The 26,706-nt window shown below is 35.9% G+C and overlaps 1 protein-coding gene and 1 long non-coding RNA gene across 2 annotated transcripts in view; one reads left to right on the top strand and one right to left on the bottom strand.

The window, feature by feature from the left end:
- The window catches only part of LOC111503307 (potassium voltage-gated channel protein Shaker), a 244,269-nt gene extending 234,333 nt beyond the window's left edge, over positions 1–9,936 (top strand). Inside the window, 2 exon segments of the mRNA XM_074181543.1 lie at positions 3,815–4,046; positions 9,592–9,936. Of these exon segments, the coding sequence (XP_074037644.1) occupies positions 3,815–4,039 (225 nt within the window). The 3' untranslated portion in view covers positions 4,040–4,046; positions 9,592–9,936.
- Positions 9,937–21,733: 11,797 nt separating this feature from the next.
- Positions 21,734–21,983, bottom strand: LOC141485209 (uncharacterized). The gene is made up of 2 exons (XR_012467095.1): positions 21,879–21,983; positions 21,734–21,831 (listed from the first exon to the last, which is right to left on the bottom strand). It is a non-coding gene; the product is annotated as an uncharacterized lncRNA (long non-coding RNA).
- Positions 21,984–26,706: the final 4,723 nt, after the last annotated feature.

The following is a 26,706-nucleotide window of genomic DNA, read 5'->3' as shown; positions in this document are numbered from 1 at the left end:
ATTACCTTATTGCTCGAGCTCGACAAAATAAAATATTGGCGGTCACACAGGGTGTTCGATTTTTTCTGGGCGGATCCCAACTGTGTCTTTTCAAATGGCAACCTATATTTTTTATCGCTTTTTCGGTTTCTTCATAGAAAATAAAATAAACTTTATGTATATCTGCACTTCGAAAATATTGATGGTTTTCGAGATATCTAGCATGACAGGTTTTTTTTTTCCAATATTCGTCACTCAGAATATTTGAAATTATAAAGTGGTGCCAAGTCCAGTTGAAATTTTTTTTTGGTCGAATATTCTACATTGGTAACTCTCTCAAACGATATATCTGAAATCGACCTGTGATATACAGGGTATGAAAAACCGCTTGCCAATATTGTAAATGAAAATTTGCAAAATCTTCCTTATATTAAATGGAACACCCTGTATATTATTGATCCATAAGAAGCGCCAACGAAACCTCTACAAATTTCATTAAGTATTCCCTATGGCTAAGTTCAATAGTTTTTCTTAAATGAACATTTCTTTCGAAAAATGGTCATTTTTTCAAAGCGAAATCCATTTGACGACTGATAAGAATATACAAAAAATACCCTTTCCTTAAAATATCGCCCATTCCTAAAATTACCTGTTGCTAGATAAACAAGTTGCGAATTACACCATAAAATGGACGTTCTTGAATAGTTACAATAATTTCAAAAATCTCGGAATTTGTGCCATATTCTTTCGGTCTAAAACAACCTTTCAGCGAATGAAATATTTATTGGAAATCAAGTAGTCTGGCAAATGACAGAACAAAATATTTGGCTGCAAATGAATATTGAAATTTTTAGTCAATCGTGAAGTTGAACTGTCGGTATAATTTCATCAGAATGTTGTTATCAAAAAGTGATTTGATTGATATGATTTTCATATTAGGTGAATCAGACAGGAATTGTTTATTGGCAAGTAGAATTTATTTTCAAAGGTATCCAGATAGAAGGCATCCAGATGAAAGATCTTTCCGAAAGGTCTTGGGACGATTCGTTGAAACTGGATCTATTAATTATTCCAAACATGAGCGCATCAAGCCAGCTACTAATGAAGATAATGAATTGCAAGTTCTTCTTGCTGTTGAAGAAGATCCTAGTAGGAGTCAACGACAAATTGGGGAAATAGTGGATATAAATGAGAGATCAGTGCAACGAGTATTGAAGAAACATCGCTTGCATCCATACCACGTTCAGTTACATCAAGAACTACTGTATGCTGATTTCGAGAAAAGAGTGAGATTTTGCAATTGGGCCATGAACAAAATTCGTCGGAACGAATATTTTTTCAATAATATTGTATGGTCGGATGAATCGACATTCCATAAAAATGGATTTGTAAATCGACATAATTACCATTATTATGCGACAGAAAATCCTCACTTATTGAGACAGGTGGATTATCAACATAGGTGGTCGATAAATGTCTGGGGAGGTATCATTGGAGAATATGTAATTGGTCCATACTTTTTTGAGGGACATATGAATGGTGCAATGTATCTCAATTTCTTACGAAATGATTCACCAGGTTTGTTAGATGATATTCCTCTTGACCTCCGCAATAGAATGTGGTTACAACATGATGGTGCACCTGCTCACTATTCGGCAGAAGTGAGAGATCATCTAAATGAAGTATTTCCCAATAAATGGATAGGACGGAATGGGCCTGTACGGTGGCCCGCTAGATCACCAGATTTGACGAAACTAGATTTTTTCTTATGGGGATACATAAAAAATATGGTTTACGTTGAGCCACCAACTTCTCCCGAAAATATGCGACTTAGAATAACGAATGCTTTTCGCAGCATTACACCAGCTGTCTTGCGCAGGGTAGAACAGTCTTTCAAACATAGACTTCAGCTCTGCATTCAAGAAAATGGAAGACATGTTGAACATATTTTATAAAAGTTTCATTATCAACCTTAATTAAACTCTCCCTTTTGTAGTTTTGTAATTTGCCAGTTGACAAATTTGAATATCTAGAACTCAAGCTCTGAATGAATATAATAACATGAAAAAAATAGTTATTTATAATGTTTCTTTCTTTTAACTTGTTTGGTTTGATATTGCACGATTTATGAGTGAAATTCTGCATCCAATGAAAAAATAATTTTCCATTTAGCAAAAAGTGATAGGTACATACATTTATTTCGTTAAAAAAATATTTGTTTGGACACCTTCTAATGTACAAAATTGAAACAAGATATCTTTCGTATATTTTTATCAGTCGTCAAATGGATTTCGCTTTGAAAAAATGACCATTTTTCGAAAGAAATGCTCATTTAAGAAAAACTATTGAACTTAGCCATAGGGAATACTTAATGAAATTTTTAGAGGTTTCGTTGGCGCTTCTTATGGATCAATAATATACAGGGTGTTCCATTTAATATAAGGAAGATTTTGCAAATTTTCATTTACAATATTTGGCAAGCGGTTTTTCATACCCTGTATATCACAGGTCGATTTCAGATATATCGTTTGAGAGAGTTACCAATGTAGAATATTCGACCAAAAAAAAATTTCAACTGGACTTGGCACCACTTTATAATTTCAAATATTCTGAGTGACGAATATTGGAAAAAAAAACCTGTCATGCTAGATATCTCGAAAACCGTCAATATTTTCGAAGTGCAGATATACATAAAGTTTATTTTATTTTCTATGAAGAAACCGAAAAAGCGATAAAAAATATAGGTTGCCATTTAAAAAGACACAGTTGGGATCCGCCCAGAAAAAATCGAACACCCTGTGTGACCGCCAATATTTTTATTTTGTCGAGCTCGAGCAATAAGGTAATATTATAGAAAATTAGATTCCTATCTGCTTCCTATATAGAGATATGGAACACCGCGCCACTGTTGCAGGACCCTGTATACAAAACATATCTCCAAAGTTTAAAAGAGGCATCCGTAGTGGAAGAGCAGCTTCATAGTGGAACTCTTTCAATATTGAAGTTGAACCTCGCCGTTTGTTTCCATGTCACTTTTTCCTTTCTAAAATTCTGCTCTTTTGTAGACTATTATTCTTAGAAACAATTTTCGATAGTGGAAGGAAAAAACAAAACTTTTCGCATGCTTGTCGTTTCGAATCCATTCTGTCTTTTGGAGTGGACTCTGGGGCTCGTTTCACTACTATACTTTTGTGAACAACAAGACAGTAGAGTAAATACAAACATCAACATCTAGAAGATCAGATCCTACTCTGAACAGTAAATGATCATATTTTCCATAATCCCTGCATTCTTGACATAGAATGGTCAATGAACTCTTGGTTCTCTGTATTCGACCCTGAAAGAAGTTCCTAAAATGTTTTGAACGACTTGGATTATGATATTGATGTTAAGACCAGAGATTATGGTACTCCTGCCGCTACTTATGAGTGAGCCAATGCTCCTGGAATACCTGACCTTTGTTTCATGGGATCAATTCATCCACAGTTGTAGATCAAAATATCAATCATGACCAACTAGGATCGTACATTCAACTTGCTGGTCTAGCAGAATCATGTTAAAGTTTGTGGAACAAGATGCAGGCTATTATACACTTGCTGTCAGGTGTGATTTGTGCGTAATATTTATTCAACTGTTCATAATAGTGAGCAACTACAATGGAAATAAAAATTGAGCATTTCTTGCTTCCAGAATAAGGAAGAGCTGGCCAAGATGTGAATCGGTTGTCTATCTCTTCGCGAAAACCTCGATTTTGAGTGAATGATTTGGGTGTAAACTCCACTATCAAAACCCAAGATATAGGTTACTACTGCTAACTATAAAAATAACTTTCTAGGAGGAGATGCAGTCGCAGAACTTCAACCATGTGACCAGCTGCCCGTACCTGCCAGGCACTCTGGGCCAGCATATGAAGAAGAGCTCGCTGAGCGAATCCTCCAGCGATCTGGTCGAGTTGGAGGAAGGACTGATGGTGACCCGCGACCAGCTGGCCCAAAAGCAGAACTGCAACCCACGCCACAACAACAACATCAACGCCATGAGCATCGAGACTGATGTTTGACTACGAGGTGAGTATTCATAATGACATGTACTGGGGAAGGAATCATGGAAAGTTCATTTCTCACAGTATTCTCAACCAATAGAAATATTTCACTGGAAGAAAAAATATTATTAGTTAGTGTGAGTTTGGCTTGTGGGACCAAATCACGAAGACGTCAAGGTGTTTGAAGATGTGAAACAGTATGAGGAAAGTTTTTTGTTGAAGGTAGAGTTCGGAAATTTCTAGCGGGAGGGAGAAAAACAAACAGAAAATCAGATCAAACACTCTGTTATCCATTGGTGAATATTCAGAGAGTCAGGGAATATAATGTTCATTACTAAAGGTCAACTAGAATAACAGAATATTCCCGACTATGACTTGGAAGCCTGCAATGGTTTTTTTGCCATTCCTGAAAGACTTCTGACTTTTCCTTTCAAGTCTCTGTACCTTGCCGAATGTTTGTAATATTCTCCTGGATACTATGTGGGTTGTCCAAAGATTTATTGCCTTCTGTGATTCAGTGCCTCACATTCGAATCTTATAAGACGAGCTGTTTCAATCCCTTTATTTCATTATCCGCAGTTCAGGTGTCCTCGCAATTAACAGTGTCCAGTTAGTACACTGTAATTGTTCCTAGTCGATTCCTGCTTTGTTGAAACAGTTATTTCGTTCTCTCCTCTGAACAGAGGATCCTTCCATGAAAGTTTTTCGGTATGTGTTACCGGATACTCCTTCAGTTCATTATACACCCACAGGGTTTCATACCAGAGACTTTAGTACCTCCACAGCTGGTTCGTGACGTAGAAATAGACTTGCTGATGCGTGTCTAGCACACTCATCAGCTTCTTTTCGTTGCTATTAATACCTGAGTGTCCCGGTACCAGTATCAATATATTTCTTTTCGGCAATTTTCTCGATTCTTCATAACATTTACGGATCAGTATTGATGTCACTTTTGGGTCAACTCAAATGCAAATTTTCTTCCGCACAGTTAATTCTAGTCACCGTTCCTTGGTGATATTCCGACTATTTTGTGGACCAGATATTTTTGCCGAGCATGATCTCAAGATCTACATATTCAAAAATGTTTGTTTTGCCAGAACCCTTGTATTTGGGCGAACTTTCTAGTCCAAATGGATCCGCCCTTGCCTCTCCCATTACTACAGGATATAAGGAATATTCAAGATCATCGTCAAGACAGCCATGCTAGGTAATTCATTTAACGTATCGAGATATGTGATTTCTTCAACGATATCCAGCCCCACGATATAATATTAGGTTGATGTTCAAGGGCTAGCTAGTGCTCATAATAGACTGCAGTTGGATAAGGATGCTGGGTCAAATAACCTTCAGTTATTGTCACTTCAGTCTCCAGGAGCTATTAGATTGACAATTTAAGAGGGTACCCAAAGTACACTCAAGGTTTACATTCAGTAAATCTAGATTACGTACGTCCCTATATTGAATGAGTTGGAGGGGGTTCATACAAATTGGGGAAGCTCAAAGAAAGCAGACAGATTCACTAGGTGGGGCGTTGATGGAATAGGGTGATAATGAAACAGAAACAAGAAGGCCTCAGGTGGTTGGCCTTAGAAGGCCTTGGCGTTGGATGGACAAGCGATATCTGTCTTGATTTATAAGTGCAGATGTTGAAATCCGTCATTTGTTAGGTTAGGTTAGTATATATTGTACTGAGTAACCTTTCAATTTTCAATGAAAGTTTTTATTAATATTATTATACGTTATGAGGAGGGTCCAGATAACTTAATATCAAGAATTATTTGACGTTCAGAGGAATCTACTACTCATAATCATACAGGGTCTGGCATATTTTACAATTATTTTTGATGAATTGAGAAAATAATGAAGCCTTTTTCTAATTTTTGAATTGAATAGATATACATTTGTTAACCATTTCGATTATTTAGTACCTCTTTGATGATCACCAAATTGAAGTGCACTGTAACAGCTATTTGTGTGGTGTTTCCGTAACTAGCGTTAATCTGTGCACCCTACTCAGCATGCTATGAAGGGTTATTTGCTTCATCTTCGGCCACCAGACCATAGATGTATATGCTATTATGGTGTTGATCACCAGCTCTAGTACCACTTTCACATACTTGACCTTCCCCAAAGAATGGAAGATAGCAAAACTGAATCGTACAGGCCCATGTGCATTTGATCAAGACGAGACTGTCAAGAGATTTCGAGAATGTAGATCAACAACAGATGCACTGGCAAAGGTACAAAACATCGCAGACGAAGCAAACGAAAGGATTGGTAGGAAAAGAGGCGCCATGATAACTGTGGACGTACAGAACAATTTTAAATCTGCATCATGGGAAGGGAATCAAAACAAGAGATGTATAGGATACAAATGAGATATTAACATCGCCTGTGAGGTTCCACAAGGCTTCGTAAAGGGTCCCACGCTGTGAAACATGAACTTTGATGGGGTACTGAATCTGACGGCCCCTAGGAAAGGAAACCGGATGACTACGCAGATAACCTAGCAGTAGTGGTAGAAAAAATGAGGAAAGTCTGGTAAGAACCGCTGTGAAGGATATCGCCCAGTGAATGAGAGCGAAGCAACTCAAGCTTGCCTCTCAGAAGTCACAGATAGTACTTCTGGTCCACATAGACCGAAATATGAAAATGTCTCATTTTTTCATTTTTCATTTTCATTTTTGAAAAATAGAAAAGGTTGGAAAAGCCATAAGCAACATAAGCAGGATAATGACCAACGTTGGGGCCCCCGAGAAGATAACAGAAGAACACTCTGGTCTGTCTCACAGTCGATCATGTTTTATGACACAACAATCCGGAAGACAGCCATGGAAAAATATATATAGAAATATATTACTTAGTTTCCAAAAAAAAACAGCCATAAAAATAGCATTTGCATATGGAACAGCATCAGCCAAAGCTCTGCTGGTGATTGCAAGATCTGTTTAAATCTGTTTAAAATCTGTTTTTTCCGTTAACCAGCTGTCGCACCCCTACGAAAGACAACCCTCAGAAGTAGAAACTTGTGCGAGCTAAGGATTAACGAGGTCTTACCTTTTAACGTGTGATTCCTAACACCTAACATTCCTAACACCTAACTCCACCCCATTAGATCTCCTGGTGGAAGAGACAACAATGGTACTAAACAACATACCAAAAGGGTTGGCAAGGTCACAAATCATTGAAAAATGGTAACAATTTTGGGAAAGGCCGAATGGTCAGAAAGACGGAAAAGAGACATAGAAACATGGATTGAAAGAGGTGAATTACTTCCTCACACAAGTTCTAACGAGGAATGGATGTGTTCATGTATATTTATTCGGATTCAAATTGAATGACATCGATGAGTGCAAGTACTGCGGAATGATAGACATGGTAGAACACACAATATTTGAATCATACTTTGGGAAGAACAGAGACGAAACGCAGAAATGACGACAGGAAAATTATCACCAAAAAACATGATAGGGAAGATGCTAAAAAATAAAGAAAACTGGGAAGCCGTTAACAAACTCTCCAAGACCATCCTAACAAAAAAAGAAAAGAATTTAAACAATAATGATGAAATACTGAAGGAAAAGGAAGAGCCCTGAACTATCTCTATAGTCTGCTTCTCCAAAGTAATGCCCAAGGGCGGTTCCAGAGTAGCCGGTCGTCTCATCAGTGGTTTTTCAATCGGTAAGAATTCGACACTACCTGGTCACGGGGCGACCAGGTGTCTTCCAAAGATTTCTCCACTCGCCGAAAAAAAAAAGATATTTTTCCTTCCTCAACATATGTATCTCCTCACCTTTGTCTGCGCACCCTTGGGTAATGCAATTACACTTTGATCTCAGCCAAGAGCCGAGAAGCGATGCTTCTTGGTCCTTGGCTACTATGGCCAATTTTGCCATTGTTCCTCGATCCATCTTGTTATAATATGCAGGGCTTGCCGCATGCGTCCCCTCACTATATTACTGTATTTGTTCAGGACTAGGATGATTAACTCGTATGCATAGCTCAGTACTTTATATCCATTATGATCTAGAAAGTATTGTAGTTCGTCGATTACAAAATGTCTCAACAGTGGAAACAAGAAACCCTCTCCTAGAGGACAATCCTTTTCACCCGCGCCACAACTGTTCCTCCCATGCTGGTTGTGTATACCAAGTTTTCTACAAACATACAGTTTATTCACCTGCAGTTTGTGTATGATTTCTGCTTGACTCGACATAGAGCCGTTTCTGTTGACATACCTGAAGACGGAGACAGATTTTAGTAACTCATCGGGGTGAACAAGGGCGTCGCCAGCTTATGACTGAGAGGGGGGGCAATATTATCGAGGATAAAAATATGAACGCCTGGTACAGTCGAAAACATGAAGCGTTACATTTTGGAAGTCTTTGCCTCGATGACGATTGTAATAAGAACGGTTCTGATATCAATGTATGAAATTTCATAAACCCTTGACAGCACAATAACTAAATCAAACTTTCAAACACAGCAATAATTATTTATTTCAACAAAATAATAATTAATTAAAACATAACCTACGGTGATTTTTTGCAAAACTTTCAACCACTTTATCATTAAAATTTTTCAAGTTCTGGCTCATCATGGCCAGACCATCAAGGCGATCTTCTGCCATTGTGCTTCTCAGCCATGTTTTCAGTCTTCTGAGGCTGCTGAAGGATCGCTCTACTGTGCAGGTCGTGCATGGTAAAGCGATCAAAATTTTCAATGCTTTTTTCGTTTCGGAAAATAAGGAATTTGTTTCTCTTAGGACCATCAACAACTGTAAGATTTGTTACATTGAGGCTATCGTGCCACAATTACTGCCAAAGTTCGATTTCATTCTTCATGTAACATTCTAGAAACTGCTACCAAATTCCAGAGAGTTCATTGAACAAGTGCCATCTAGCGTCGAGTAGCAATACTAGGTTTCGCAAGGATTGTAGTCGATTCATTCAACTGTAGGCTGTAGGTGTTTCGTATGAATACTTACACTTACAGATGGCATTGTCCACAAAACCAATTAAAATTGTATGTTTATAACAATAACTTGTACTTTAGGTATGCCGCTTACAAATTATACAAAATTAACGTGAATGCTGTTGAACGGCTGTCGTAGAAAGAAATGCAATGTACACAACACACACACACACACACCATACCTACCTCTTACCTACATATTTTTACACTGTTCAATGGCACATATGATATAGTCGTGATGATAATGGCGACGATTTCAAAAGCGGATGTCAAAATGTGAATTTGTGAATTTATCTACGTTTTGTCAACGATGCGGAATTTATCAATAGGTAAGGAAGTCAATTGCTCGCACTATGGTCGCTTTGCGGCTAGCTACATTTGATCTCTAGGGGGGCAACTGCCCCCGTTGGCGACGCCATTGGGGATAAACTGAAATATTCGTCCTTTCTACACTTGCACAAAGCTCTATTGTACTATACTTGTGGCAGGTGAAAAAACCCCAAATATTTCTTTCACAAAATTAACTTTCGTTTAATATTTTCGGTATATTCCATATGTAAGTGAATGTTATGATTATTATTATTACTTTTTTTCAGTGACGGATGCGCTGCGCAAGCAGCCACCAAGCACCCCCGGCCGCTGCGTAAGCAGCGCCCAGCGCTCCAGCGATTCCAGGCCTTGCTTGCTGTCGTTTTCTTCTGCATCAGAAGCATCGGCAGCAACAACCGTCGATCCACAACCGCCAACGACATCGACAACAACAACAACAACAAATCGCGAGTGCGTCCGCGCAGTGCTCCGTACATTTTTCGAACTGTTACATCAAATTCCTAGGACCTTTATTCGGTACTTTTGTACAACTATAACGATTGTTTTTGGGTGAGATATCCTGCCAAAAATATTACATAATTACATAATAAATACCTATAGATAATAAATAATTTTTAATGATAACGATTGAATAAAACAACACCATCGGCCGTTTTTCTACTGGACGGCAAAAACGCCTCTCATTCTGCGCATTCTGTAGACTGTTAGCGCAGGTGGCTACTGCCAAAGCAGTTTCCGAACGGAACTCATGAAAATATGCTGGGTGTACCCCAAGATGATGAATGTTTCAGTAAAACCAACTCGATGGAAATGGCGCATGAAGGGCAAGGATTTTTCCTCACAATGAATTGAGAAATGAGTTGTATTCTTTGAAACGATAGAGATCTGACGTCACAAGTACTAGACTAACCTCAAAAGTAGTCGGTTTGATTCAGTTATCAGGGGACATACAGTTAATATGATGGTAATATACGGTCAAGGTTTTCAAAGTCACTAATTTCATTCGACTCGATTTTTGGAATTTCTTCCTGACGTTTCGCTGGAGCAAGTAACTAGCTTCTTGAGAGATGTATACATCTTGAGTTCATATCCGATGACAAGGTATTACAACTGCGTTAAGCGTATTTATGTTATTTCAGGTAGTTTGGTGTACTAATACATGTACCTGGATTTTCAGGTTAAAGCAGAGAGCTCCCTGTCTGACAACAGAGATCTTCGCTGTAGTGCCACAGGTAGCTGTGCTCTCTCCCACGTTATACTCGCTCTACAACAGCGACCTCCCGAAGTCCGAGCGTGTGAAGGTGTCTCCCTACGCCGATGATAAGGCTCTGCTCTTATCTTCCATGGGCCGGAGCTCGGAATCGTCTACCGAGTGAACCCGAAAAATACTCAGGCGATAACCATCAGAAGAACGATATCTTCTCCGGCTGGGAAAGTGGGGGTCTTTGGAAGGGAGATCAACTGGCAAGCGGAGGTAAAGTACCTCGGCCTTCTAATAGACCGTAGGGTCACCTGGAACCCGCACATTGAATCAGTCAAAACAAGGGTCGAAGGTAGGAACAGAACTCTGAACCCTCTGAACAATAGAAGACCCAAAATGAGTTTGAAGAACATAATTACCATCTATAATATTATGTTCAAGCCTGTCATCATGTATGCTTCAGGCGTCTGGGGACAAGCGGATCCAAGCAATACTCCATCCTGGAGAAACTACAGAGATTTGCAGCTGCTATCCATTCAGCAGTTCATTCAGTCTAGGAATCGGCGAGTTTTCGATTGAGCGGAAACTCACGATAATCCGTTAGTTGGGGAAGCTATAGATTATGCTGTAGACGACCCCTCCCGATATAGAAGGCCCCGACACTCTGTCGAATGAGGCTCTCATGTCCCCCGTTAACGGACGAATAGCTTTTTCATCCATCCCACCCCAGCCAGGTAGGGGTACACCTTGAAGGGCCGTACAGAATTCTGAGGACTTTCATGTTGTCACCAGCATTCAGTCATGACCCATTTGTACTTACGACAGGGAAGCAGGCTCCAATCTGTTCGAAATCAAGATGGCTGTCGGTAAATGTACCTGAATTAGGTGAATGTCAATAACATTCGTTGACCCTTTTCTATCAGGCATCATAATGTTTGTTATCCTTGAACTTCTTAGAATGGATCTTTATTTTGGTTGAGGTTCACAGCTTTTTCTTTTCGGTTGAAATTATCCGTGTGGTTGTGGATCTCTATTGCCTCCCATACCAGTTTGCTATAGAAGCCCTGGTTGGTGTTTTCAAACGGAATCATGTAGTTTCCTTCACTGAGTTCGTGTTTCGCCACAGCCGACTGGTCCGTTTGGCCTGGTCTGCCGTTTCTTTCGTGCTCTTTCAGCCTTATTCCCATAGATCTTCTGGTGGTTCAGATTTATACCTTCCCACAAGAGCATTGTATGCGATATACCACTGCTGCTGATAGTGGGTATCCTTTGTCTCCAGCCGACCTGAGGCTTTATTGTCTGTGACCCTAGAGATATAAGGTAGATAAGCTCGTGCAACCATCCGAGCCTCCTACCAGTTTTGAACCGTGGAACTCTTCAGTTTCATGGCCTTGTTGATCGTGGGTGCACCATATCTATTCGGTCGCAATGTCACTCGAGATGTTCCAGTTCTTCCTCTAGATATTAGAGCCCGTTCAGTTAGAGTAGGGATGACTTCTTCCTTTTGACAATTCACCTGATCTAGGTACAGGTATTAGCACGCCAAACTTCCTGAATCAACATGAATATGCTTGACGCAGTTGTAATACCGAGTCGTTAAAGATTAACTCAAGATGTATGAACTTCTGAAGTAGCTAGCCACTCGTGCCAGTGAAACGTCAGGAAGAATACCGACGGTCTTCAACCCCCAATAAAAATAGTGACACTTTTAGTATACAGCCTGACAGTTTCAGTATCATCACTCAATGAGTAAAAATCATAGAAAACAATCCTTTCTATTCACGTCATTATCTATAAAGTATAACATTCCCAAGCTTATCAAAACATTTCCATCACCTTCATTATCCTACCTAGCAACGTCGCTCAGCAATGGCCAACTTTTTTTACTTCAATGGAATCGATTGTGTTTTCTCCACAAATTTTCTTTCAGCTCTGTCAATTGGAAAAAGTTCACTCACTCACTTAGAAACTTTGACGTTTTTTAATTTCGGAAGATCCAGTATCGCTGAATTACATCAAATAGTACAGTGTCATCCCCAAAGTACGCGTCATATGGGAAACTCATTCATTAAGAGTTTTTCGACAAGAAGTCATTCCTGATGGAAGTTTCTTCATCTCCTGAAACTAAACATGCACCAACAGAATACAGTTCAACACACTTAATATACGAGGAGCCTTCAGATATTTGATTTTGTGACAAAAGTAAAGTACTCTTACTTGTAAATGTTACTCAAAAAAGTTGTTCAGCTTTAAAAAATACATCTAGATTTGAAGTTATGGCCATCTATGTGAGTTTTATTTTTTTACCAATATTTTAAATGGGGACTACGAAAAAAATATTGCTAAGACGATAAATAGACAGTATCCCTTATACGACTATTCATTTCATAACCCGGTAATATTACAAATTACACAACTATGGTGATAACCATAGTTGAAAAGTAAATTAATTTTCAAAGTTTTTGGTGCAAAGTTATTTTTACTTTTTGTTAGTACCGAAAATTACTCAAAATTATACAGTATTGTAACAAGAACTCCATATTCAATAATATCAAATCACAAAACATCAAAATGAAATAGGCATTTCGGAACAAACTCATTGATTTTCTGGAGATTTAACACTTATTTTGGACAAGAAAATTTCCAGAAAATCAATGAGGTTGTTCAGAAATACCTATTTCATTTTGATGTTTTGTGATTTGATAATATTGAGTGTCAATTTCTTGTTTCTTGTTACAATACTGTAAAATTTTGAGTAATTTTCGGTGATAACAAAAAATAAAAATAACTTTCCACCACAAACTTTGAAAATTCATTTACTTTTCAAAAAAACAAACGGAACAAACTCATTGATTTTCTGGAGATTTAACCTAAAACACTTATTTTGGACAAGAAAATTTCCAGAAAATCAATGAGGTTGTTCAGAAATACCTATTTAATTTTGATGTTTTGTGATTTGATAATATTGAGTATCAATTTCTTGTTTCTTGTTACAATACTGTATAATTTTGAGTAATTTTCGGTAACTAACGGAAAAATTAATTTACTTTTAAAAAAAATTGACCGTGCTCAACACGACAGTTGTGTAATTTGTAATATGACAGTCTTTTAAAATGAACCGTTGTATACAGGATTTTGTCAATCTATCGTTTTAGCAAAAATGGGTTTTTTGTAGTCCCCATTTAAAAAAAAATGGGTAAAACTCCACTTAGATGGCCATGACTTCGCATTTAAATGTATTTTTCAATGCCTAACAACTTTTCTGAATAACATTTCCCGAGATTTTTCAAAATAAGAGTACTTTACTCTTGTCGCAAAATAAAATATTTGAAGGCTCCTCGTATATTACGTGTGTTTTACTGTATTTTGTTGATGCATTTTCAGTCTAAGGGGATGTACAAACTTTTATCAAGAATAATTTTTTGTCAAAAAACCCTTAAAAAATGAGATTCCCATATGGTACATTCTTTGGGGATGACACTGTGTAGGCTTCAAATCAATACTTGTCGCATGTCACAAATATTTTTGAAAATAAAACCATCAAAAATATCTGAATACTACGATCATAGTACTTATTACGTCATTGATTTTTTGATGTCTCAACGAGTAATACGATGTTCGTTGTATACTGATTAATAACTGTCTAATATTATCAAAAGCATTAAATTAAAATGTATCAATCATAATTTAGATCCTGAACCTTAGTTGAATTCACTTTTATCGAAATTAATCTGAATAGGTGGATGATTTCCACACAGAATATAGTAGTTTCAGCAATGGATGTACTCAAAAAGACTCTGATAGTCCAAAAACCGACTTTAAACATAAATTTTCCACTGTTCATTATCATAATTGTTATGAATATCACTGACGGTTTTTCCATCACCAAACCGTTATTTCAACACCATGACACGTGTTTCGATCACTAAGTGATCATCTTCAAGAGGAAATTCAATCCTCCCCTTGAAGATGATCACTTGGTGATCGAAACACGTGTCGAGGTGTTAAAAATAACGGTTTATAATGAAATCAATAATGGTAACTGTTTATAAAATACATCCATCGTATGTACACATGTAGGTAGTAGAAGTATACTACGAGCTGAATAATTATTTCGCAAAAGTGGGAGCCAAAATATTATCAAAATGATCTGTGTTTTAGAAAAGTCAGTGAAACAGGGTCGTATCAGATACAACATTTTCATTGGGAACCATTATCACTGGAACGAAAGCTTTTGATAATATCGATTATATAATATAATTATGTATATACATGTATGCCATAAAATGAAGTAATAGCTTAATTATGCTTAAAAGCAGACAGATCAGTCAAAACCGGTCTTCTTCGAGCAGCTGCAAATTAGGTTCATTGAAGAATGTTGTATATTTTGTTCCACAACGTGTTCTATTTTCATCAATCCAAAGGAGTGGTGAAATGAAACCATTTGCAGTTCTGCAAACTTCAGCTTCCCAAGGTCGCCCAAGGTGATCCTGGCAATATTGCATCCTTTGATTCCATCTCATCTCTCTAAGGATTGAGCATGGGTCTAACAATTGGCTAGTTCCGCGATTGTCGAAGTCATCAGGCCGTAGGTGCCACTGGGTCTTAAAATTCTTAGTCCAGCCGCTTCCTTGGCTGAAGAGTCGGCAATGCGATTACCTTTACTCCTGTCGTGCCCTTTAACCCACCTTAGGATAATGCTATCAACCGAGGCTTTAGCTAAATCTTGGTGATACTCTAGTACTAGCCCTGAGGTTATACGTTGTTTGTTCAAGGCTAATAGGGCTTGTCTGCTGTCAGTGCAGATTGTTATGTTTTTACCAAAAATTCCTTTCCTTGTTATATCTTTTTGATTGAGATACCAGCCAGTTCTGTTTGGACCACGCTGGTATTTCTACCATTTGCAGTTAAATCAACCCTAGTTTCATCTGAAAAAGCGATAGGGAAAGTTATCATAGATAAACTGTCAATGACGATGATTATCCCATAGTTATTCAGTTTCTAGTTAACTTTTAGATGAACGCGATTTTGTTTGTATTCCATGAGAAAAGGTTTCAATAGCTTAGTTGTTTATTGAGTTTTCTTCTATATAATATAACTTTACAAAAATCCTTAATTTTCATTCAAGAACAAACATTTTCAAGTCACAAAGATCCTCACTAAACTCAAGAACAATGACGATGCTTCTTGATTTTTTTTCAATTCAAAATTTTCATAGCTGACATTAGCTGAAAGAAGTTGACGAAAAAATGTTACGGTTTGTTTTTTAGATTTGACATATTTTTCATAATGAATTCTATCAGTATTCGAGATTTCTAAAGCAACGTATGATCATTGAAAATGATGTTAGATAAAGTCATCAAAATCTTTCATATATATGGTAATAGTGTATAGTTCAATAGTGAAATTACCTTAACTGCTGCTTGATATTCTGAACATCCCTATTAAGTCAAAATGATCTTCATGGCCTAACAATTCATTATTTTGGAAATGTTACAAGGCCCGAAATTTTCAGTTCATTACTATATTTCTTAAAATATTTACCATTAAAAAGTTTTTACCGCTTCATTGTAGAAAACTATCGTTATCGAGTTGTTATCCTACCGACTGCGCCATTCCACAATAATCAAATACTAGCTTCAAAAAATCCATATCACTTCGAGGAATACAACACTCAGTATCTTTGATGAGTTCTGGCGCCAAATTCAGCTTAGCAGCAGCAACCCCACCCTTGAATCGTAGAATGATTGGCTTGCGATCCGAGAATGCTGTGTAGTGCTCACACCGAACTTTTCCTTAGTCCGGCACTGTTTTAAGTGCTTGTATTTTTGGGCTGTGTGAAGCTTAATACCTAGGGTTGGATTAGCTTTAGCCCTTGTTACATATCCACCCGCGTAGACGATACGACCAAGCGAGTGGGAACGGGGGGCGGCTTGCGAGGGGTGGCGATATGGCAGCCATGATTGGGGGTGTGGCATTGGGGAAAATTTTGCGGTAGATTTCGGTGCGAATCGGCATGTGGAGGGAATCTCCAGTTTGGGTCATCGGAGACTGTGGCCTATTTTATTTCTCAATCAGGGTTGATTACGAATTGGGCGAAATTCATAACATGAAAAAATTTAAAAAAAAAACACCTGATATTTCTGAAAAGTGATAGCAACTGCTGATGTGAATTTTGTGAGGTTATTTCTGCCTATTGGAAGTGTAACAAGGACCATCTCTGGGCCCCTTATTAATATCCCTCTTCTATTTGCCATTAAATTTTAATAATGAAAGTAGTGATTATTTCTTTCTGACAACTTTTCAAACGGTTATATGTTAACTCAGCCTACTACTGTCATCAAAATTGAATACCGTTTTTGTCATTAATTATAAACAAACTTCCAAGTCAGTGTATAGATGATATTGATAATATTTCGAATATCCACCCTAGATGAAGTTCAAATATATATGTCATACATTCAAAATATGTAAAACCATAATTCACAGAACTAATTTAATTGAAAGCTAGGTAGAAATAGCAAAATGATCCACATTTTCCTGTGAGAAGCACACTGAATCAACTGGTTTTTCAAGTTGATGAAATATTCATCCATGTGAATGAGTTATATTTTCTAGAAACAGTATTGGAAGTTTTTCTGTAGCTACGAGTAAGAGTATTGTCCGAGATAATAATTAGAAATAGTGGTAAACCTTTGAAAAACTTCTATCTGAATTTCTGTTCATTTACAACAATCAGGTATAACATTGCCTTGCTGGAGTTTCTGAAAAAGTGTTTTTCGTAATATTCTTTCTGTTGAAGTTTTCTAAATGATTATCAGCTTCCATTCATGATTTTCAATCCCTGTAATGTCTAAACTTGTTCTGTAAGAAACTTTCTTGATTCAGAAAGACTTCTATATACATTTCTGTTCATTTACAAAAATCAGGTATAACATTGCTTTTCTGAAGTTTCTGAAAAATTGCTTTTGCTAATATTCTTTCTGTTCAAGTTTTCTGAATGATTATTAGCTTCCATTCATGATTTTCAATCCCTGTAATCTCTAAACTTGTTCTGTAAGAAACTTTCTTGATTCAGAAAGATTTCTATATACATTTCTGTTCATTTACAAAAATCAGGTATAACATTGCTTTGCTGAAGTTTCTGAAAAATTGCTTTTGCTAATATTCTTTCTGTTCAAGTTTTCTGAATGATTCTTAGCTTCCATTCATGATTTTCAATCCCTGTAATGTCTAAACTTGTTCTGTAAGATGTTCTGTAAGAAACTTTCTTGATTCAGAAAGACTTCTATATAAATTTCTGTTTATTTACAAAAATCAGGTATAACATTGCTTTGCTGAAGTTTCTGAAAAATTGTTTTTGCTGATATTCTTTCTGTTGAAGTTTTCTGAATGATTCTCAGCTTCCATTCATGATTTTCAATCCCTGTAATGTCTAAACTTGTTCTGTGAGATGTTCTGTAAGAAACTTTCTTGATTCAGAAAGACTTCTATATAAATTTCTCTTCATTCACAAAAATCAGGTATAACATTGCTTTGCTGAAGTTTCTGAAAAATTGTTTCTGCTTTCTGTTGAAGTTCTCAGCTTCCATTAATGATTTTCAAACCCCGTAGTGTCTAGTCTTATTCTGTAAAAAACTTTCTCGATTCAACGTTTAATACATTTCATTGTTTTCCAATCAAATGTAACAACCCTTGCAAATAAAAGGTACGGTTTTATACTACCTACCTGTATTTTTAAATTTGTTAAGCTCCGTCCAGTTCCATTAGTTTTTGTGAAAAAAAATTGAATCACATAATTCTAAAGCACAAATCTTACTCGTGATCAGGTTAGGCATTCTGAAAATGGTAAAATTTGTGAATTTTTTTATGCCTTAAGAGAATGGAGATTTTTGTAATTTTCAATAAAACTGATGACCTACAAAATTCAATCCAAGACTTTCCATAAAAATTATATTGTTGAAAAAAAATCAAATTTTAATGAAGACGTTACATCATGTGTAAAGTACTCAAATGAAAATTAATTTGATGTTAGGATGACATTATAATATAAAACACAGTTGCATTGGCAATTTTAAATTATCTAAGACCATTATTTTCAAGATTCTACTGACTCTGGCTATTTAGCATTTTCCAATTGTTTCCAAATTCTGCCTACTCAGTGAAAAGATATTGAAAATATACGTCAATTCTATAACTTCCTTATAATCTAAGAAAGCATCGTTTGTATCATCATGAAGATAATCTATAATTGCACTCATGCTCATTTGTTTTCCTGTACCTTTTGCGCTACTCTAATAGAGGACGCTGACATTCTCAAAGATATCACCACTTAAATTTGTCAACGTTGGCAGTTCAATAACTGCAACGGTACTGCGGAGTTGCCGAACTTATCCGAAAGTCTAAAAATGATCGTTTTTTATAAATTCGAAGGTTCGTATTCAAGTCCCAAGTGTTTTTGTTATATCGGAAAGTATTTTTTTCAGTTTTGCGTTGGGTAAAGTCTTAAGCTTGGTTGAAATTCGAGAAAATTACCTTTTAACTTTCTAGTACGTCTATTGTAAATAAGTATGTTGTAAATATAAAATACTCGAATCACTTGATTTAATGAATTTCAATTATGACTTATTACTTCAATATTTATCATACCGTGGACAATTTTTTTTTTCTGCCAAACTGAAACCAATCCTGTCTGTCATATATTCGCCATCATGTGTGTTTACTAAGTAGCCCCAATTTGTGAAGACGGATTCTGTGAGAAATTTCTGAAACAATTTTTCAATTTAAGTTTGGAAGCAAAAATACATAAATGAACTCTGTTACTTTTTTTCAGGGAAAATTTCCAATGAACATATTGCAGTTGTTATAAGTTTATATGATTTTTTATGGCCTTAGTTTCACTTTTTCAATCTATTTACCAATATTGAATTCATATTTGGTATGACCATACAGAGGAAATATACTGTATTATTTCAATAATTGTCATTTATAAATTTTTGTTGAATTATTTTTGTGAATTATTATTACTTTTTTAATTTCAATAAGTTTTTGTTTACTATGGTTTCATATATTATCATATGTTAATTTATATTGATACATACATTTATAAATATATTTGTTCTATATCTTCATTTGGTATTAGTATTATTAATCAAGAAGTATCAGATCTGGTAATCTTGGGGGTCGATTCAAAATCCTTTCTATTGTAAAATCATCAAAAAGTCTATAATTGGAATAACTTCTACACTATCATTAGTTATGAGCATCTGAAGGAAATTAAGATAGCCAACCTCATTTAGATGTATTTCAGGAAGACTGGATTGTGACAGGAACTCCTGTTACACCTAGTCATAAAATCATGTTCAATATCATTTTGAGAGCCTCTTTTTCAGCTTGCAACGTGCAAAAAATGCCAGATTGATTTGAAAAACTCTTCAATGTCTCATGGTTCAATGTCTCATAAGGCCAGAAACTATCGTTGTGATTTGGGTTCAAAAACTAATTCGTACGGTTTTTTTATTGATATTTTCTAACCTGCCTAATAATTATAGATGATAAGTTGCTCAAAATTACCATAGAGAATAAGTGAAAAACTTACCCCAGATGTTTCAAAAAGTTGCCACTTAGTGTGATCTGAAAATAATTCTACTGCTCCATGGTTTCACATTTATTGATTCTATTGGAATGTTTCTTGATTAGATCACTTCATTATCTGCTGACATGTTTTGGTTTCCTGTCACTCATTGATATTGAACCTCTTCAACTATTGGGACTATTATTCGCACACCCCTCGTAGATACCGCTCCGGACGACCGGTCGGGCCTGGTAACATCAACGCTCGCTTGGCCATCGCAATATATCACTATTTAAATCGAATTCGAATGCTAATAATCAGTACTGTGTAGATAATCAATAATCAAAATCACGAACAATGATTTTTTGTAATACAAGCAATGAAGCCGAGGCGGTGATGGAATTGAATTCGACGGTCTTCTATCAGGGTGTGTACTGTGGCATAGTCAAGTAATGTTACATAATATTGAGGTCAATTTTACATATCGTGAATTTTGTTTTCATGTCATGCTATCGACGTTTTTTTATCATAACGCACATTTTGTTTTCATATCGTAATATCGATGTCTTTTTTACATAACGTACATTCTGTTTTCGTCATGATATCGACGTTTTGTTACATAACGCACATTTTGTGTTCATGTCATAATGTCGACGTCTTTGTTACATAACTAACATTTCATTTTTATGTCATATATATATTGTACATTTTGTTTTCGTGTCATAATATCGACGTCTTCTTTACATAACGTACATTTTATTTTCATGTCATAATATAGATGTCTTTTTTACATAACGTACATTTTGTTTTCATGTCATGATATCGACGGTTTTTTTTACATAACGCACATTTTGTGTTCATGTTATAATATCGACGTCTTTTTTACATAACTAACTGTGTTCATGTCATAATATCGACGTCTTTTTTACATAACTTACATTTTATTTTCATGTCATAATATTAACATATTTTTTACATAACTCACATTTCATTTTTATGTCATAGTATCGACTTCTTTCTTACATAACGTACATTTTGTTTTTATGTCATAATATCGACGCACATTTTGTGTTCATGTCAGAATATCGACGTATTTTTTACGTAACTTACGTTTCATTTCCATGTCATAGTACCGACTTCTTTTTCACATAACGTACATTTTGTTTTTATGTCATGATATCGATGTTTTTTTTTACATAACATACGTTTTGTTTCCATGTCATGATATCGACGTGTTTTAACATAACGCAAATTTTGTTTTCATGTCTTAATATCGATGTCTTTTTTAAATGACTAACATTTTATTTTTATGGCATAGTATCGACTTCTTTCTTACATAACGTACATTTTGTTTTTATGTCATAATATCGACGCACATGTTGTGTTCATGTCAGAATATCGACGTATTTTTCACGTAACTTACGTTTCATTTTCATGTCATAGTACCGACTTCTTTTTCACATAACGTACATTTTGTTTTTATGTCATGATATCGACGTTTTTTTTACATAACATACGTTTTGTTTTCATGTCATGATATCGACGTGTTTTTACATAACGTACATTTTTGTTTTTATGTCATGATATCGACGTTATTTTTACATAACATACGTTTTGTTTTCATGTCATGATATCGACGTGTTTTTACATAACGCACATTTTGTTTTCATGTCATAATATCGACGTCTTTTTAGCATGACTAACATTTTATTTTTATGGCATAGTAACGACCTCCTTTTTACATAACTTGCATTTTATTTGTATGTCATAGTGTCGACTTCTTTTTCACATAACGTACATTTTGTTTTTATGTCATGATATCGACGCACATTTTGTGTTCATGTCATAATATCGACGTCTTTTTCACGTAACTTACATTTTGTTTTCGTGTCCTAATATGGATGTCTTTTTTTACATAACTGACATCAACTAACAAGTTGAATCTTTAGAATTGGAAATTCAATAATTCAATTAGAGTTATAGTAAAAAATTTAATAATATTGATGCCAGCAAAATCAACATGTCACTGAGAAACAAGAATATTCATAGCAAATAAAAAAAAACTATCAAACTTTGGGTATAGATTTCAACAAACCTAATGTATGTATACCTCAAAAAAATTATAACTGTATTATTATAAAATAATGAATTCATTTTTCAGTTGATTTTTTAAATTTCGAAATTCTTCTGACAATTTCTACAGATAATCAAATGTACATTTTCATGTCATTGGGTGCTATTAACGATTAAAATTGTTTTCAGAAAAGGGAACCATCTCAGTACCAATATCCAAGTGTTGAGATTTCTATGAAATTTTGAATTATTTTCGAAAATATTGATGTTAACTGATCTAATCATTAGCTTTGATTTCTGTTCATTTCAATAGGTAAATTGAGCGTTTGAAGATCGCTTGTGACTTTCAGAAGTGGGACACATTTCTCATGCTACTTATCCCACTTCTGAAGAGTTGGTACCACCTCCAGAATTCAGTCGGTTTCTCATCATCGGCCGCCTCTTGTTAGTACCCGCCAACAATACTTTCATTGCTTGTATCACTCTTTGTATCAGACAGTATACTTGTGTAAGTTAATGTTAATATGGCTGTTTCGTTTGTTTGCGTGAGCTACAAGAGAGAGAGAGAAAGAGAGAAAGAGAGAATAGAGGGAGAGAGACGGATGCCCGGCCGTTCTCGCTTCTTGCAGCTAACTTACCAACTGTGAGCGTCCGATAAGACGCCACTCATTGTCATTTATTTGTGAGTCAGTATGAATCTAGTCATGTTTGTTACAATTTAAAATATTTTATAAATGTTGATTAATATACGACATTCCTATTTCAGTCTATGGTGTTTTTATTTTTATTTCCCAATCTTACCCTTATGAAAGGGGCTGTTCAAGTATCACGTAAACACTATAGTGGGGGTTGGGGGGTCTTTGCTTTGCTTATTTTTGGTGACATGGGGGCGGGGGAGGGTCTAGATGGTGATTACGTCAGCAGTAGTTACTTCCTTTTTTGCAAATATGGCAACATTGTTTGTTTGAAAACATTTTTGGGGATTCCCACAAATAATGTTTAGGTGCTCGCTTAGAACCGAGTACGGGAAGGCAATTTCCCAATCTCACAATATTTGCTTTGCTTATTTTCAATGACATAGGGGCGGGGGGTCTAGATGGTGATTACGTCAGCAGTAGTTACCTCCTTTTTTGCAAATATGGCAACGTTGTTTGTTTTAAAACAAAACGCATTTTTGGGGATTCTCACAAATAATATTTAGGTACTTAGAATCGAGTAGTGGAAGGCAATTTCCCAATCGCCCAATTTTAGCTTTGCTTATTTTCAGATGGTCTAGATGTCTAGATAGTGATTACGTCAGCAGTAGTTCTTTTCTTTTTTGCACATATGTTTGAAATCAAAACATATTTTTGGGTATTCTCACAAATAATGCTCAGGTACTCGCCTAAAATCGGTAGTTAAAGGCAATTTCCCAATCTCTCAATCTTTGCTTTGCCTATTTTTGATGACATGGGGTGGAGGGGGTCTAGATGGCGATTACGTCAGCAATAGTTATTTCCAAATATGGCAACCCACGCATTGTTTGTTTGAGAACACTTTTGGGGATTCCCACAAATAATGTTGAGGTACTCGCTTAGATCCGAGTAGGGAAGGGGCTTTGGGGGATAGGGCCTGACCAGCGCACACTACGGTGAAAAAATAATAATAATAATAATTCGTCTTTATTATTTCCAATATTAGGTAGTTAACAGTTTTTATACAATGAAATTTTTTATCACAGGAAAATAAAAGGCGAAGTTCAGTTTATTTTCATCGCAGTAAAAATAACCTGTTCTTCCACTTAACCTCAAAATACCTCTTCGAATATCTCTTTTTAGAGTAAAAGTTTAAACGAAAAAAAATAAATATTTGTATATACGTAAAGTTAAAGTTAATTAAAAAATCACAACACAACAAAAAAATATTTTTTGAATATTTCCTACACTAAATTAGTCAATTTCTACTAATTTTGGGGTGATAAAAACGAAAATAACAATGAAAAATTCTTATTAGCTCTGGTTTTTGAGATACACAGTACTTAATCTTAAAGAGTAGTTATACTATACGTGAAAAGTGAAAGTACATAAAACAATATTGTTATGTTTCTTTTAGAATATTTTAAGTACAAAATTAATAAAAAAAAACATTATTCTTAGTGTTTTGACAAATAAAAGAAGTTTGTACCACCAAATTTCAATTAAGTCCATCCGATTCATTGTAAGATCGCTGTCGTTTAGCTTGTCTTTTATAAAACACTTCTGGAGCATCCCTACACACAGACCAGCGGTAGTCTGCAAGCATTGCTTCATTCCAACGGCCCTGATATCTCTGTTCCATTAAGGCAATGTCTTGATGGAATCTTTCTCCATGTTCGTCACTCACAGCTCCACAATTTTGTGGGAAGAAATTAAGATGAGAGTGAAGAAAATGAATTTTTAAGGACATGTTGCATCCAAGTTGGTAGTGAGCTTGAAGAAGCTCTTTAACCAATGCTGTGAAGTTATCATCTCTTTTGTTACCTAAAAACCCATGTACAACCCCCTTAAAGGCTTCCCAGGCTCTTTTTTCATTTCCTGTTAAAATCATGTCAAAAGCAGGATCATTTACGATTTCACGGATTTGAGGCCCAATAAAGATGCCTTCCTTGACTTTAGCATCACTCAACCTGGGAAACTTTGCTCTCAAGTACTTAAAAGCTTGTCCTTCCTGGTCCATGGCCTTCACAAAGTTTTTCATTAGTCCCAACTTAACATGTAATGGGGAAAGGAGAACATCCTTAGGATCTACAAGAGGCTCGTAAACTACATTTTTCTCATTAGGGTTTAGGTCTCGTGTAGGCCAGTTCATTTTTTTATAGTGAGATTTTCTATCCCGACTGTCCCACAGACACAAAAAACAACAGTACTTGGTGAACCCTAATTGCATTCCTAGGAGTATAGCAATGACTTTCAGATCACCTCAGATGTGCCACTTGTGTTGTTCATATTTGATTGATTGGAGAAGTGTTTTCATATTTATATACGTTTCCTTCGTGTGAACTGCATGACCTATAGGAATAGAGGGTAGCTGATTTCCATTATGCAGAAGTACAGCTTTAAAGCTTAGTTTTGAAGAGTCTATAAACAGTCTCCATTCAGATGGAGTGTGATCCAAATTCAAGCAGTCCATCAAACCATTAACATCAGAACAAACTACGAGGTTTCCTTTCTTCTCAAAAAAAGGAAGCAAATCTTTTTGACGCTGTCTGTACTGAGATATTTTCACATCATGTTTTAGAAGATTCCACTGTTGTAGTCTTGACCCTAACAGCTCAGCCTTTTCCTTAGACAAGCGAAGATCTCTTATAAGGTCACTCAACTCTGCTTGACTAATTCTGTGCGGATCACTAGACCTATCGCTTACCTCAAAATCAGGGTCATAGGATGTAGAAGGATGGGTTGCTCCTTCTAAACAGTCTTCATCACCTTCCTCTAAAATTTCATAGTTTTGGGGTGGAGAAGGGACTGGCAAATTGTCTGAGTGTGGTACAGGCCGAAGAGCAGATGGGAGATTAGGGTATTTAACCGTTCCTCTTTTCTTCATAGATAAACCTTGCTTAATGGGAGGAGTTAAGCAGAAATAACAGTCGTCTGTATGACTGGTAGGCTCACGCCAAACCATAGGTACTGCAAAAGCCATTGCCCGGTTTTTATTTTTCAGCCTCTCTCGCAATATGACGGAACAAGAATTACAACATATATGAGGAGCCCATGATTTATCTTGGTCCCCAACTTTCACACCAAAATAATGTTCATAGGCTTTCTTAACGATAGGTGTCATTTTACGTTTCTGAGCCTTAAATGTTATTTCACCACATATATAGTAAAAGCTATCGACAGAATTCACACACTTTCGAGGCATTTCAGATCAGCACTTAAATTAATTTAAAAATCAACTTCACACGATAATTTCAATAGCAACCACTTGCGTACAATTGACAAACTCACATAGGTTATGTTTACTACTTAAGAACAGCTGATGAGAGGGGTGTTATGTAAACAAACATGTGTACCAACTGTTGGTGATGAAATATTTCATTTGTTGAAAACTCAATATACATATATATATAATATAATGATACTATATCTTGAAAACAAGAGCTAATATATAATTTTTATGGTCACTTTCGGTTTTAACACGTGGAAATACATTAAAATCATCTAATTTCAACCCCGAAACAAAAACTTTGTTGTGTTGTGAAATAAGGGCAACTACTGATTAAACTTGGGTGATCTATACTACCATCCTAATCATAAAATCTGTTGCAGGAGAAGATGATTTTTTATGCTGTGTTCGATGTTTGAAATTATATTGAATTTAATTTGATACGGTAAAGCATTATATAATTTGCAAATTTGATATGTGAACGATCAATTGAAAAACTCAGTTCTAAACTGAGGAGGGGTTAAGGCATGCTTATGCCTACTATTTACGTTGTGTACATCAGTTCTGTATGTTATTTTATTATATAAATAAGGTGGTTTTTTCGTTGTTATTATTTTATGAAACAAAACA

Source organism: Leptinotarsa decemlineata, unplaced genomic scaffold, assembly GCF_025532065.1.
Source record: "Leptinotarsa decemlineata unplaced genomic scaffold, Ldec_3_MD MMD2_P_RNA_scaffold_2, whole genome shotgun sequence".
Lineage (NCBI taxonomy): Eukaryota > Metazoa > Arthropoda > Insecta > Coleoptera > Chrysomelidae > Leptinotarsa > Leptinotarsa decemlineata.
This window is presented reverse-complemented; position numbering and strand designations above follow the sequence as displayed.